The sequence below is a fragment of the Chenopodium album genome, chromosome 21 (assembly GCF_948465745.1).
Source record: "Chenopodium album chromosome 21, dcCheAlbu1.1, whole genome shotgun sequence".
Lineage (NCBI taxonomy): Eukaryota > Viridiplantae > Streptophyta > Magnoliopsida > Caryophyllales > Amaranthaceae > Chenopodium > Chenopodium album.
In genome coordinates, this window is record NC_137854.1 from 6,382,697 (window position 1) to 6,398,283 (window position 15,587).

The window sequence follows — 15,587 nt, forward strand, 5'->3', positions numbered from 1 at the left end:
GATTCATGTGAACATAAAGGTCATACATAAGCTTGTATAAATGCAAAATAGTCCCTCTGCTCCATGATATAGTCCCCATTTCGGACGTGCAACACCTTACTTATGGACTGCACAATGAGAACCTTATAGCACGAACTTCAGAAAGGCCGGTTATGAGGGTTATACACTAAATCTATCAATACATGCAACATACAATCCTAGTTAAGTTTATGTCTATTAGGAGTGCTGTTTGCACATTTATGGACAAACAAGTAAAATTTTCAACTTTAGGTGCTTAAAGCATCCTTCAATATGCTAAAATTCTGGCTTTTAGACCCCATAAATTAAACATTCTTGCTTAAACAAAGTAGGTGTGTTACTTTCATTATCTCTAACACTACAATTTAATTTGGACCTCTAATATTGCCAAGCTGTATGTACTGTGTTAGTGTTTTATAGTTAAGCTATCAACATACTTATGTAGTAGTACTAGTACATAGGTAGTCTTACTCTTATTCCTCATGTGCTCAGGTCAATACAACTCAACAGTTGACATGAATAAGAATGCTGATCTTCTTTGATTCTTAAGCTAAAGGATAGCTTTTATAGCTACTATAGGTTTAATTGAATATTTCACCTATTATTTGCAAGCTGCATTTATTTCAAAAATGTCTAAATCATCACAAAAACCAACTTCATTCCTTCTGTGATTGTGTTTCTCCATTAGGACAATTTATGCTAGAACAAGGCATACACAATCACCATTTACTCGTTTCGTACACAATCATACACAACTTATCATATAAAGCCTTTCATTGTAGTAGTGATGTTGTCTTATTGCCTAAACTGCTGTAATGAGTCAATAAAGTGAGGCCACGTTAGCTTTGTGGCTTTATCGTACACATGCCCTTAATCTAATTAGTTCAAATCAATTGCACACAATCTTCAATGCAATAGTTGTACCATAAATTAGTTCAGGCATAGATATAATTGGTTTCTCTCATATACTAGTTAGAATATACCATCAAAATACCAACGAGGATATTTAAGTTTAACTTTTAAAAGAGAAACACTGAGCAATGTATAATCTACCACGCTACTTTGAGTTGTATTTATTAATAACTGGACTTCGATGACATTGAATGAGACTCAGCCCATATAATAAAGTATTCAACTTTCCAGGCCCAGCCCAATATGAGACCACCTCAGCAATTACCCAAGCACCCCAGATTCAAAAATTGTACAAAATCAATTTGTCAAACGGTAGAATAACCCAGAAAATTTTGAAATACATCCTCAAATTCTCTCTTCCTACGTAAAAATGGCGATGGAAATCGAACAAGGTACATCCAAATCAGAGTTTTGTTACTGGAAGCCTATTTCTCGGAAATTCGCACCTGATTCTCTCTTTTTCTCTTCCGGCGATATTGAACGACAACTTCTTCATAAACAGGTCTTTATTTTTTTCCTTAATCTTTGTCAAACTTCATACTTTATGCTACTAGATTATTAATTTCTTCGATTAAGCTCTTTTTTTACTAAAATTACAGTATTTTTTTGAGCAATATTGTATGTAGTAATCATTTTTGTTGTTAATATAATCAGGCTTTGATTTGCTTGAAATAAGTGGTTAATTTGGGGAAAATTAGGTAAATTTGGTACAAAAGGTTGTTCTCAATAGTTAATTGAGCTTTAATAAGACAGCTTTTGTACTTAAATAGAAGTAATTAAAGTTTAGCCTATTCTCTGTTAGAGTTGAAAGAAAAATTAATGTATGAGATTTGCGTTTGAAGTTTGATACTCTCCCAATGTTCTACTCCGAAGTAAAATTATGAAAATTTTATGTTTTGAAATAATGTTGTGACTTGTGAGTTTTGACTCATGAGGTGAGAATCTGACATACATGATAGTTGAAGAGTCATAGGTGAGTTGCAAGTTGCAACTAATAAAATAAACGGATGAAATACGAGTATATACATTTGTAACTCACAAACTCAATGATAGGGTTATGAAAAAGAGAATGTTGGAAAGCTGAAATATATTGAAGAGTATACAAGACTATTTAAAATTCATTAGTAAGCATTAGACTATGGTATCGGCCGATGGAAAACCATCGGGCTGGGCAGTGGGCTCGGCAGAAATGGGAGCTCTAGCACCAGCACCCGCTGGTAACCCGGCGGGGGATGCAGGCGGTGGCACGGGGCCACACTGCAGGGTGCTGGGAGAGTCCCCACCTGCTGGCAGGGGGGTGATGTGGGGGGGCAGATGGAGTTGCTGCTGGGCAGGCAGCGTAGTCCGCAGCTCACCCGCGGCCTGGGCTGGTGTGCCGCAACCAGGCTGCGGGGTAGACTGCCTAGGGGAAGATATTGGCGAAGGCATAAGCTGCTGGGGGGGCTGATTTGCGTGGGGTGTATGAGAAGGACGGTGATCAATGCTAGCATCATAATTATGTTGAAGCAATGGATGAGAAAGAGGTCCTAAGCTATCACCCAAGAAATCATAAGAATGGGGTTGTGGAGAATGAATTTTAGAAAATGGAAAGACCGATTCATCAAACCAAACATGTCTCGCAATTATAATTTTGCGACTCGAAATATCATAACACTTATAACCTCTATGATTGCTTGGATATCCAAGAAAAACACAAGGAGTAGAGCGCGGTTGGAGTTTGTTAATTTGAGTAGAAGAGAAAAGAGGATAACATAGACAACCGAACACCCTAAGATGAGAATAGTCGGGGTGTTTTTGATATAATATTTGAGTGGGAGACTTATAATCAAGAAGCTTAGTTGGCAAGATGTTGTGTAAATAGGTAGCCATTTCTAAAGCATGATGCCAAAAGGAAGGAGGCATAGAGGCATGACAAAGAAGAGTTCGAACGATATTATTAATAGTCTTAATTTTACGTTCGGATTTGCCATTTTGAGGAGAAGAGTATGGACAAGATAACCGGAAAACCATCCCATGTTGGTGACCAAATTTAATAAAAGGATCATTTTTAAATTCGGTTCCATTATCACATTGGAAGGCTTTGACCTCCCGTTCAAATTGAGTACGAATATAAGTTCTAAGTCGAAGAAACAAGGTGTAAACTTGAGACTTGGATGCAATTGGAAAAGTCCACAAAATATTTGTGTAATCATTAAGAAAGAGAACATAATATTTGTGCCCAAGAGAGCTAGATACGGGAGAAGTCCACAAATCACTATGAATAATGTCAAAAGGCATAGTAGTATGAGATTGAGAATCGTAAAAAGACAATTTTATTAGTTTTCCCAAAGGACAAGTGTGACAAACATCAACATGAGCCTTATTACATTTTATCAATTTATTACTACGTAATGAACCTAAAACCGCATTTCCCGGATGACCTAAACGAGAATGCCACACACTTGGAGAGACAACTGCAAAAGCTGATGGAGAGGAATAAGAAAGGACTTGACGATCCGAGAAGAAAGGGTAAAGATCGCCACTGCTATCACATCTCACTATTTTGCTCCCCGTCTGCAAGTCCTTCACAGAAAACCCAAAAGGATCAAACTCAATGAAAACACTATTATTGGTAGTGAATTTTCGAACAGAGATAAGATTTTTGATAAGCTTTGGGACATGAAGGACATTTTTGAGTTGAAGTGTGATTTGATTAAGAGATTCGTGACCATAACCTTGAATTGGAATTTTGCTACCATTACCAACAATAATAGAATTATTACTGTTTTTATGCAATTGAACATACAAAGACAATTTACCTTGGGAATTGGTCGTATGTGATGTAGCACCGATGTCCATGTAGTAGTTCGGATCCGCCATAGACAAGGTATGCATAGCTTGTTCAATATTAGTCGGAACATAACCCGGAGAAGGAGGGGCAGCCATGTAGTATGCTTGCTGAGGTCGAGATCCGAGAACACCATTCTGATTCGGGAGTTGAGGAGTACGAGGAGTCCATTGAACTGGGCCTTGGCCTTGAGATGGATAAGGACACGGCGGTGTGGCCCAAGGAGCTTGACCCCAATAGGCCCAAGGGGGAAACATCCACCCTTGCTGCTGCTGGGCCGTGTTCTATTGCGATGAAGGAGCAGAGGTCCCACGATGTTGCTGTTGCTGGGACGATTGTTGGGAGTTCCGGCCACCACTGCCGGCACTCTTGCCCTTCCCGCCTTTGCCTTTGTTGTTTTTCCGGCCACCACGCGCCGGAGAAACACCCCCACGAGTAGAAGAGTGCTGTGAGGATTGCTGTGTTGAAGCTGTGTGCATAACATGCGCTTCTTCACTCGAATCCAAAACATGGTCAGACATATTGCCCTGCTCTTCAAGTTCTAGCATAGAACGGAGAGTGTCAAATGAAGGCAATGGATTGAGGTGTCGAACGGATGTACGAAAGGGCTTATACTCCTCCGAGAGACCTTTCAACAATTGGAGTGCCATTCGATTATCGGATACCTTATCCCCTACGTTTTTCAAGCCATCAGCAAGAGACTTGAGACGAGAGCAGTATGGTGTGACTCCTTCAAACTGCTCCAAACGAGTATTAGTAAATTGAGCATCTAATTGCAGGGCCCTAGCAGATTTATTGTTGGGGAAAAATTCTTCCAACCTTTTCCACGCATCAATTGCTTTATCATCAGGGTCGATGATTGAATCCATGAGGTCAGGAGAAATGGTTGCATAAATCCATTGGCGAACAATATCGTCAAGGCGTTGGGTGAATGCCAGTTCAGCAGGGGTAGGCGTGGTGGTCTTAGTCGAAGGATCCACCAGTGGTGGAATTATGTGCTCAATTACCAAGATCGCACGGCAGTGAAGCTGGAAGAGAGTCGACCAAGTGTTGAATTGCTTGCCCTTATAATCGAGAGTAATAGGGATGCAAGACTTGATGTTGTTCACAAGAGTAGCAGGATGAATTTTGCTTGATTCAGCCATGGAGAACAGAAAGAAGAGAAAGAGAGAGTGCGGAAGAAGAGAGAATTAGGGTTTTCAGGAAAGAAACCTAGACTCGTGATACCATGAGAGAATATGTGAATATTTGCCGTAGCCTTCTCATTCATCAAATATTAGTATATATACAAGATTAGAGGCAACTAGGTTAAGCTATGCTAAACTAGGAAAGATATACACTAAATATATGCAAGATAATTACAAAAGATTATTTCCATAATCTATCAGTAGATACATTAGAGTATATGTCGAGGTACATTAGACAATAGTTAGGGAAATCTTTGACATTGAGGGTTGTTTCATGAAAATGGAAAACCATGAGTTATCAAATGGTCTTCTCATTATTCTTCATAACATAAATACTTAATGGCATATTGGCATAAGTGCTGGCTCTTACTCATTGTTCATTTAAATGAATCCTGACTTTTAGTTTAAGCTTCCCTTTGGGAAGTTCTCTTAATGTTAGAGATGATACTGCAGAATTAGTTCGTTTAACATCCTAGCATTCTCCAATTTGTGTACTTTGACTATATATTTACGGTTTCCTTTCAATTCCCGGTTAAGCTTTCTTGTAATATAGACCCTGTACTGAGGTTAATAACAAAGTGGCTTCTTTTCCTTCTTTTTCTTGACTTATATCCATGTACTCCAGGTTGCAATTGACTTGACTGAAGATGAAAAGAAACAACTTATTGACATGGACGATCATGAAAGGTAATATCATATTATCAGCTGTTTCAAGTTTTTTGTTTTTCCAATCTTATTTGTTCAAATGCTAAAAAAGGAACTTGTATATGTCTCTTTATTCATTCTCTCCCTTTTCCAGCTGGATGGGTAAGCATAAATATGATAAATAGATGACTAAGTGCTCAATCTTTATCTTGCTTGTATGATTTTTTAATCGGATGAACCCCTTGTGTGATAATATGATTACAGGGAGATTTTCTGTCCAATTGTTGGTTGTGGTGCACGGTTAAATTCATTGGAAGGTTTTGAGGATCACTATAATGCGAGCCATACTGCATCCTGTTCAGTGTGCCATAAAGCATATCCTACGCAACGCTTGCTTAGCATACATGTGTCTGAAGTGCATGATTCTTACTTCAAGGCCAAAGTTGCAAGGGGATATCCTATGGTAAGCATTAACTATCCACATATGCTTTTGTATCTTCACCTAATTACCCCCCCCCCCCATTGATTAGTTAAATTTTGAAGCTTTCCTCTTGGTGATACTTGATATTGCTTCTAAAGGTACTCGGGCACACAAAAATTACTTAACTGTTACCATCCTTTTATCATGTTGAAAAACTTAACTAAAGAATGGAGACGACTGATTATCTCTCACGAGCATGCTATTAGATTATAGGGTGGGGGTTGATAGGATGGCACTAATGGCAGAATGGTTCAATTATGCTAGTTTCCTCACTTTCAAGTGGTGGCAATGCAGCTGTGGAACTAACTAGTTACTACCAATAAAGAAAAAGTTATTTGTCAATGCACATATTCTAGAGGTTATGATGAATGGGTGGTGTTTGTTACTTACTGCACATTTTTTAAAAGCCAAATTCAGAAATTAAGATTGATTATTTTCATATTCAGTACGAGTGCTTGGTGGAAACTTGCGGGTTGAAATTCAAAAGTTACAAAGCCCGACATCAACATCTTGTGGACAAGCACAAATTTCCTACAACATTTGAGTTTTATAAGAAAGTGCATCTGTCCAAGAAACAGAGGCAAAAGCAGTGGCGTAAACAAGCTCTTTGCAAAGAGGAAACTTCAAATGTAATGCCATTGGACACTGAGGTTGATGACACCATGGAAGATCTTACTTCTGCTATCTCTCAATTAAGTACCTCTGACTCCATGCCTTCATCCATCAGCTTTGGCCGTCGCCACAACCGTGGCTTGGCCTTTGTTCCTCGGTCTGTTCAGCGTGAGAAAAGACCGGATGACTCATCTTCCACAAGGAATAGATAGCAACACATGTTTAATAATTTGATATTTAATGTTGAAAATAACAATGGTGTTATGCTACAGCAAATCATTATTATCATAGTAGTATACTGTTTTCTTCTTCCAATGATATGGTAAAACAGTCAACGGCATGCCTTAATTGAAAATCGATGACTAAGGGGTATGTCTAATTCACATTATTTTCACTTATTTCAGGTGTAATAAGTTCAAATAAGTTTAGATCAGATTTGATAAGTTCTGATAACTGTTACCCAAGTACAAATTATAACTAAAATAAGTTTTAATATGGTCTAATAAGTTCAGGTAAGTTCAGATCAGGTGAATTGAACACACTCTAAATTACTTTATATGTGGGGATCATAGATGGAATAGCAAATTGAATTAAAATTAGCTTACACTTTATTTTTCAAATATATGACCCTGCAAACCTAAGAACCTCTCCTATAAGCAACATTGTAAATTTGTAACTTAATAATGTTGGCATCATTGTGTGGTCAGTCACATATAAAAGTTGGTGTAAAAATATTTGTTTACATATATTTTTTAATTAATTATGTCAACAACTAATTTGTGATAAAGTCAAATCAATAGAGCGGACTAGACATAATTAACTATGACGCATGCATCGCGTAGCCGTCCTCATCAAATGAAAATTTCCCAATAAAAATATACGAGTAGTAAATAAAATTAGATGAAAGTGACGGATACTTCAAGTGGTTAAAGTTTCCCTCCCGGTTTAAGAAAAAAAAAAAAAAAAAAAAAAAGGTTTAGTAGAGATAATTATCTTCTAAAACTCCCTTAACTTCCGCATAGCCGGTATAGATACTATATAAATGGTTGAGTTTTCCTAAAGTGACACTGTTGCTTGTAAACTCATACAGTACGCTCTCTGTAAAATGGGTATAATTCCGCCATGGTCAGACCTTCATGAAGAACTCCTATCCACCATAGCCAAATGCTTGAACCCCATTGACATTCTTAGCTTCCGCAGCGTTTGTAAATCATGGTATTCATCCTCTTCTTATTCTCTCTACTCCCCTCTTTGCACTCTGTTTCCTCCCCTGCCTCTCACCACCCCATCTCCGCCCAATTCTCTTCTAAATCGCTTCTCCTCTATCTTAAACCCCAATGCAACTCAGGAATCCGTCGTTTTATCTTCCACTGTTATCTACGCTTTTCGTCCTTTAATCGATCAATTATGGATGCCTAGGGTTTCGCTTCTGTTTCTGGACCAATCTGTTTCTGGAAAGGTCAGTTTTCGTAAACCCTTTTGTAGGGTTCCGTATTCTATACCTGTTAATTTCCCTCGAACCCTAAATTTGCTTGATTTTCGTGTTTCTGAATTGGGTCGATTTTACAATCTTAGTTATCTTCCAAATGGGAGTGTTAAACCATCTGTTTTTGGGATTGTTCATAAAGTGGTTTTGTTTTCGAATAATAATGGTTTGGCTGTTGTTGTTCTTTCTGATTTTGGGAAATTGGGGTTGCTTAGGTTGGGTTTAAGTTTTGAGAATGTGGGTTCTGAAACAGATTGGGAAATTATACATGATGGTAAAGCTTTTCAATTTGATGATATTGTCAAATTTAGGAGTCGGGTTTTAGGCATTGATCGTAGAGGAAGTGTGTATGAGATTAAGATAGGTTGTGCTAACCGTTTGCCAATGGATGCCAAACATGCCATTGTCTCTCCCATCACTGATGGGGGTGGAAACCGGAAACGTTTAGTGGAGTCGTTGGGCCGCTTGTATTTAGTTGATCGCAGTAATCTTAGTGGGAAGAATGATGCTTTGTTTAAGGTTTATGAGCTCAATAACAAGAAATGGGTTGAGGTTAATAGTCTTGGTGATCAAACCTTTTTCTTTAGTCCTGAATTTTCCTTTTCCGTGGCAACTGAGAAGCTCCATGATTCTTATGGAAAGAACTGTATTCTTTTTAGTGAACAAAGTTTTTTGAACTACGAAGGATACGATGGAGATTATGTTCTATTTATGACATCAGTATCCAATAATCATCATATTAGAATTTGGCACTTAGAAGATGCTTCTCATCTTGGTTTAATTGAATCACACCCTGGCTATTCTAATTTATTTTGGCCGCCCCCATCTTGGTTCTGGCCGAAAGACAGGTATGTATTTAATCACCATTTTGTTACTTAGTAAGAAAACTTGTTTTGTGCTTTATTTCTTGATATGTTATTTCAGGCAAAACACTTTATTTCATGTTATCATGGTATGTTATCTTACACAAAACAGATGTTATGGAAATTAGATTAGTGTTTCCCTTTAATATTTTTCTTCAATCAATTTATGAATGGAGAAGAAAAAGTCTTTACCACAACTGCTGTAGAGCAACCACCAAAGCTTTTAAGAGCCTAGTGTACACACCCATGTATTATATATCCTACTTTAGCATCTTCTACCACTCACTGGCAACTACTATTGGTACCTTGGTTAAAAATAGTTTTTTGAATAGTTAAAATTGTGCTTTTGCAGTAGACAAAATTAGTTGCTTCTATCAACGTGGCTCAGTGAAATTCAAACCTGTTGGTTGCACTCATGGAAAGTGTCCAACATGAATGTGTCGGGTTCTTTTATGTTATCTATTGAACTGGAGGAATGATAATGCAGTAGGAAGGACTAGGAACACTCATTTGAAGTTTTATGTGTAACCTGTGCATGGCAAGTTTATCGAGTAGTATGAGTAGCATAGGCTGCTATTTTGGGGCACTTTAAGATTCAAATTGGGAAGTACATAAAGGTTCTACATATAGAGAATATTATGCAAAATAGTTCTATTATAGACATGGTGGCGCTCTGGAAGACTAGAACTTCATATTCTAATATGTAGATTGTACAAATCAAGTTGCACTATGCTTTTCCCTTTTTGGGTGATTGTGCAATTTTCCTTGTTTAGCTTAATCTAGTTTGCAGACTGTTGAGTTTGTTCATTGATAGAAAAAAGTGATGGCTTTGAGCATTCTGAAGGTCGATTTAATTTTCGAGGTTGCAGGAAATACGAAATTCAGTGAGAATCCGCCTCATTGGGGTGTCAATATTTGTATGGGCTTACTTTAAATTTAAACGGGCTGGAGAATGTTTCCAAAACGAGATGATAAGGATTTTGGCTACTACTCCTTCCGCTTTTTTTAAGTGCATGAATTTTTATTTATTTATTTATTTATTTTAAGTGCAACACTTTCTTTTTGGACATTTTCTCTTCTACTCGTAGTTTTTTTATTGTATCTTTCTCCTCCCATGGTCCCTACTTTTACCTTTTTTTCTTTTCTCGTACCTATTGTTTTTTAAATAAACTACTCTGTATTTTCTATTACCCCCGCATTTTTTATTTCCCAACAAATGCTACTTATACAATATTTTACTCCATTTAACTCACTTTACTAAATCTACGTGCTAGTTAAACCGATGCACTTAAAAGAACGGAGGGAATAGAAACCTGTGTTAATGGATTGATAGTAGGGATGTATTTGGGGAAGGCTGATGTGAGAAAAATGGCAAGGGAAAGGAGTATGGTGCGTATACTGTTATTTTTTCCTGTCATTGTCGAGTAGTTGTCTTCAATGGCAGCAAACTATTGTAGGAGACACTTGAACTCATCATAACAATTTCAAAAGCAATTGCTGTAAAACTATCTAAATGGTTTTTATTCCCCAAGAAATTTATAAAAAATATTTGTTAGTCGAACAACCCAACGGTGTATATCAAATAGTAGCTGGTGGACATTGAAGATGAAAGTATTTTAATGACTACAAATCTACAAAATTAGTATGGCTTTTGAAAAATCATCCTCTTTCTTGTCTAATAACTCTAATTATAAATTTACTGAGTAGAATATAACTGGAATAGGTTGTTAGGCAATGTTGACTTTTTCTGTTTTCTGTCAGGTCTGAGCGTCTTGACACCCTCTCAATTGCACAATCAAGGATTCCAGATGAGAATTTAAAGGTTCTGCCCTTTCTTTTTTTTAAAAAAAAATCCTTCCCCCTCCCCACCCCCCCAACCCCAATATGTGTAAGATCCTGTAGATGTATGTCAATTGAGTGTTAAAATTCTGATTATAATGACAATAGGACATAAAAGAGGGTGGTCTTAAATAAAGGAGTAGAGTCTAGAGAGAAGAATATTAATTCTCAAGTATACCTGCCTTTGAATAGCCGTAGTTCGTGAAATTTTGAATTTTCAGTTACAGGTTAAGGCAGTAACTATAGATGTAACTTGAATAAAGGAGCATTCCTTAGTATTTTGAATAAATACTATAGATGTGACAGAGGTTTTAAAAATAACTAGCCTTCTGGCCCGTGCAATGCACGGGTTATTCATATAAAATTGTATTGAGAGATAAGTGAAGAAATATCAGTAAGTCATTATAGGGTATAATATGTAATCGGAAACATGATTAAAGAAATTAAAATTATGGAACTTTAATCGAAAAAGAGGCTTAAATAGAAGGTGGAAGGGCTAAAATTAAAGAGAGAATAGGAAAAGGTTGAATTAAAGGGGAGAGATGAAGTGTGTATGAAAGATTAAGTATAAGTTTAATGAAGAATTAAAAAAAATTGGTGCAATAAAAAATTAATAGTGTAAGATGACATGTGGCATTATGGTTAGAGAAGTGTAATAGAATGGATGAGGACATGTGTCTTTCTTAATTTCTTGGTTATAGTTTTTAAATACTAAGTATAGATATAGATTAAAAAAAATTGGTGCAATAAAAAATTAATAGTGTAAGATGACATGTGGCATTATGGTTAGAGAAGTGTAATAGAATGGATGAGGACATGTGTCTTTCTTAGTTTCTTGGTTATAGTTTTTAAATACTAAGTATAGATGATGATGCGTTATTGCCTTCATCTCTAATCTAATTTTGACTCCTCTCTATCTCCCTTGCTAATTTTTAGCAATTGATGTTAAATGTAGGCTAAGTTCCATGAACTCTCTCTGCTGCAACAAAATTGTGCACTTCAACTTGAGGAATGCTCTCTTAAGATGAAGGAACTCCTGAATCGATTCAGAGCGGTAGTTATCAAAATGAAGGCTATTGAAATTGAAATGCTAGCTGTGCCATTGGAGAAACACAGCAATTCCGAAAATCTGCATAATCAAGTAATTTCTGTAGCTTACTGTTACATATATTCCCTTGAATTTTGCTGTCAAAGCATATGATATCGTTTCTCAATGCTTCCTTTTAATTGGATTGTGACATGTTGGCCTGCTACACTATATAAGATTATAAGGTATGTAGAAGAGTGAAAGAAGAATTTGAACTAAAAGTCTTTATGTTGCTCATTATTGCTCCTCAAGTGAGTGTCCATCCAAAATCATCTAGCTCATATATGCTAGTAAATGCCACAACTTCTCCTCATTGTTCATTTTTAAAGGTTTATTGTTCCCCATTCTCTATCCCTGCAAATTGGAATTATAACACAACAATTTGCGAAACTTATATGGCATGGCTAGACTTTTTGAATTGGAGTTTTGAAGTTTAGAAGAGAGAAATAATTCTGATTTGGATTTCCAAAGTTTATATTTCTTGTTAAAACATAGTTTGTGTAGGGTTGTGATTTGTGAATGATCGCATACTTATTGTGTCGGCCGATCATCTGACTGATGATGGTAGTTTGCGTAATCATCATTAGCTCTATGTTAGTGTACAACCATGTATAGAGGAGGTTGGTGGTGATGTAGATACAATAGGCGGGTTTGCTGGTGAATGGTGACGCAACTAATTTTAACCTATCAGATTTGAATATAAGAGAGGAAAAGACAGTAAAAACTGCTCTTATTGGTTATAACACTACGATTCCTTTATTACATTTCCGTTTTTGTTTTGGTCATTGTTTTTAATTGATATCATGGCTGCGAAGTTGCGAGATTGAATTATGGTTTAAGAATGGATTGCCTTCCTGTGCAGATAGGATCATCCAGACAGCTTACAGCTATGGAAAGGCATGCATCTTTTGATCCAATACTGAAAGCTGTGAAACAGAATGACTGTGATTTTGATTGGTTTTTTATGGTGACAGGACTTGATGCTCATCTCCTTCAGTTTGAAGAAAATTTCAGTGAATTGGAGAATGCCCTCGAAAAGGAAAATGTATTTGCAATAGTTGAATAGCTCATTTGTCACCATTTATGGATTGATCGGATTCACCAAGATTGTTAAGTGTCATATTTATCATTTCAGTAAGCTTATTAGTTATGACTCTATTCACCTCGAGACTTCAAGCTCAATATCAAAACATGTGCATATATATTTAGTAATATTATAATATTTGAGAGTGATAGATAATTTAAGTGGTTAGAGCTCTCCTCTTGGTTCCAAGAGATATTGGTATCGATTTTTATCACCAGCACTTGTGCCTCTCTAAACACCAAAATAATAATATTTGTGAAATTTCCATAAATGGTAATTGTTGAAACTCTAGTGATATTATTTGTTAGCCTAATGAGTAGTAATTTTTGTTATATTTATGTTGGGACAATGTGAGGGAAAAAAAGATACGAGTAAAATAATTTGAATGTGTTTTAAAGTAAGAGAAACAATAAAATATATAGTAATTTGTATAAAGTTATATAATATACTTCCTTGGTTACTATTATATGCAACATTTGTTAACTACACATTATGTGCAATAAACTTTTTCTTTCCTTTTTTAAATAAACTTATTATAATACCCCCTAATTAACTAATAGCATTATCTTACTAATTTCAACTAATTATATTACTTAACATTACTAATTACAAAAACTCCTCTCCCCTCCTACAACTGCCACTACCACCATCATCACCGACCACCATAAGAACCACTGCATCAGACCATGAACACCTTCGACACAAGACCACCAACACCAAAGCCACTATAAACACCTTCGACAACGGACCATTACAACCACCAATCTTCTTCATATTCATTTAGGGTTCATCTTCTTTTCCTCCACCAACACTACCACTAGCCGCATTCTTTGTCTGATCAAAACGAAGGAGAGCGAAATGGGTGTGCGATCTTAGAAAAACGACGGAAATCAATCATACCTAAAGCTAGGGTTGGTGTTTTTGTGGTGGATTTCGATTTGCTGCAACCTGCGGGGAGGGTGAGTGAGGTGGGTTGAGTTCTTGTCGTGGGGTGGCCTTCGATTTGCTGCGAGGAGGGTGACTGTAGGGTGGGGTTTTGGGATTTCGCTAGTAGTGAGGTTTTGGAATTTCGAGATTTCGCTAGTGGAGGGTTTCAGGTGGTGGTGGGGTTTCTGGTTATGTCCTAGTGGTGGTGGCGGTGGTTCCAGTGGAGTACGAACAGTTTCTCTCTCCTCCTCATCTCTAAAACTCTAGCTTTCTACCATTTTCTATGGGGGTCATTAAACATTGCCCTTGAATCTCGAGGTAACGCCTGTAAAAATTCTAATTTCTAACCTCCCTCACTCTTTTTCTTCTCCCTAAACCACCACCAGCACCTCCTTTTACCACCCATCACCACCTCCTTTTACCTCCACTACTACTAGATCTTCCTTGTTTTCACGCGGAAATGTCGAGGAGGGACAAGGGGGAAGGTCGTGTGTCGTCGGGGATAAGGTTTTTTTTTTTTTTTTTTTTTCTGCTGACAAACGCTCTTAGGGTGTTAGTTAACCTTTAAATAGATCCCAAAATGGTACTCATATTAATTGTGAATGAATGCCAAAATCACACAGATCGAAGTAATTGATGTGCCATCTTATCCAATGTCCTTGGGGACGTGTGTTAGCTTTTACCTTTATTAATTTATTTTCTGGGTTAGATTCGTCTCGATTTAAACTATTATAATATCATATGTATATAATTTTTACATATTGGTGATTAAAGAGATTAATAATTAACATAATGCATCGATAAGTGTGAAAATAAATGTGTTTTTCTCCTTTTGTTTCATAATAATTGCAATATTACCCTTTTACGTCTGTTTCATAATAATTGAAACATTTTCTTATTTTGAAAGGGCTAACTACTACTTTGTATTGTATTATATATCTCTTTTATCACCTCAACTTACACTAATTTTTTTAGTATATCTCTCTCCTACTAAAAACTAAATATATATCCCCACTAACTATAAATTACCTATATTTCCTAAAATAAATATAATAATTTTCCTATAAAAAAACCTATTTCGGTCTTCACCCTATGATTTTCCTAAAATTTTATGCATTACGAAACGATGAGAATAAATCCTAGAAGAAGAAAAAAAAAACAGAGAAAGCATTATTCATGTTTTACTTTTATGGATACCAAAGTGTTGTCCTTGTTTATTTTATTTTTATTTATTTATTTTTATTTTTTAAGACCATTATACCCTTATTTTTTAAAAAAATTATATTTATTTTACTTCCTAAATAACCTTAAATTTTCCACATGCCTTTGTAGTTTTTACCACTATTTTTTTCGAGATATTTGTCTATAATACTTCCTCCGTTCTTTTTTACTTGACCTATTTTGACTTTTACAGTATTCACCATCCCTTAATTGACCGCCTTTTGTGAATAATATGTAAGAAAAAACATATTCACGTGGAATGTTTCTAAAATCATCTTAATAAGTACTATTATATAACTTTTGTTATTATTACTTAGGTAGATTTAAGCTTATTAATTGTTAAAGTTGTGCATCGACAACTAAGATAAAAGAAACAGATCAAATAAAAAAGAACGGAG

General features: G+C 36.2%; 1 protein-coding gene across 1 annotated transcript; it reads left to right on the forward strand.

Annotated features, from left to right (window-relative positions):
* The first annotated feature begins 1,223 nt into the window (after positions 1-1,223).
* On the forward strand, positions 1,224-6,945 carry LOC145602897 (uncharacterized). Its single transcript, XM_081659046.1, has 4 exons — positions 1,224-1,432; positions 5,570-5,631; positions 5,854-6,052; positions 6,517-6,945. The coding sequence occupies exons 1-4, from the start codon at positions 1,301-1,303 to the stop codon at positions 6,892-6,894; spliced, it is 771 nt and encodes a 256-aa protein (XP_081515172.1). The 5' UTR covers positions 1,224-1,300; the 3' UTR covers positions 6,895-6,945.
* Positions 6,946-15,587: the final 8,642 nt, after the last annotated feature.

Coding starts and splice junctions, on each gene's coding strand:
- LOC145602897 (XM_081659046.1), top strand. CDS start 1,301: ATGGCGATGGAAATCGAACAAGGTACATCCAAATCAGAGTTTTGTTAC. Junction 5,632..5,853: donor GACATGGACGATCATGAAAG/GTAATATCATAT, acceptor ATATGATTACAG/GGAGATTTTCTGTCCAATTG. Junction 6,053..6,516: donor TTGCAAGGGGATATCCTATG/GTAAGCATTAAC, acceptor TTTCATATTCAG/TACGAGTGCTTGGTGGAAAC.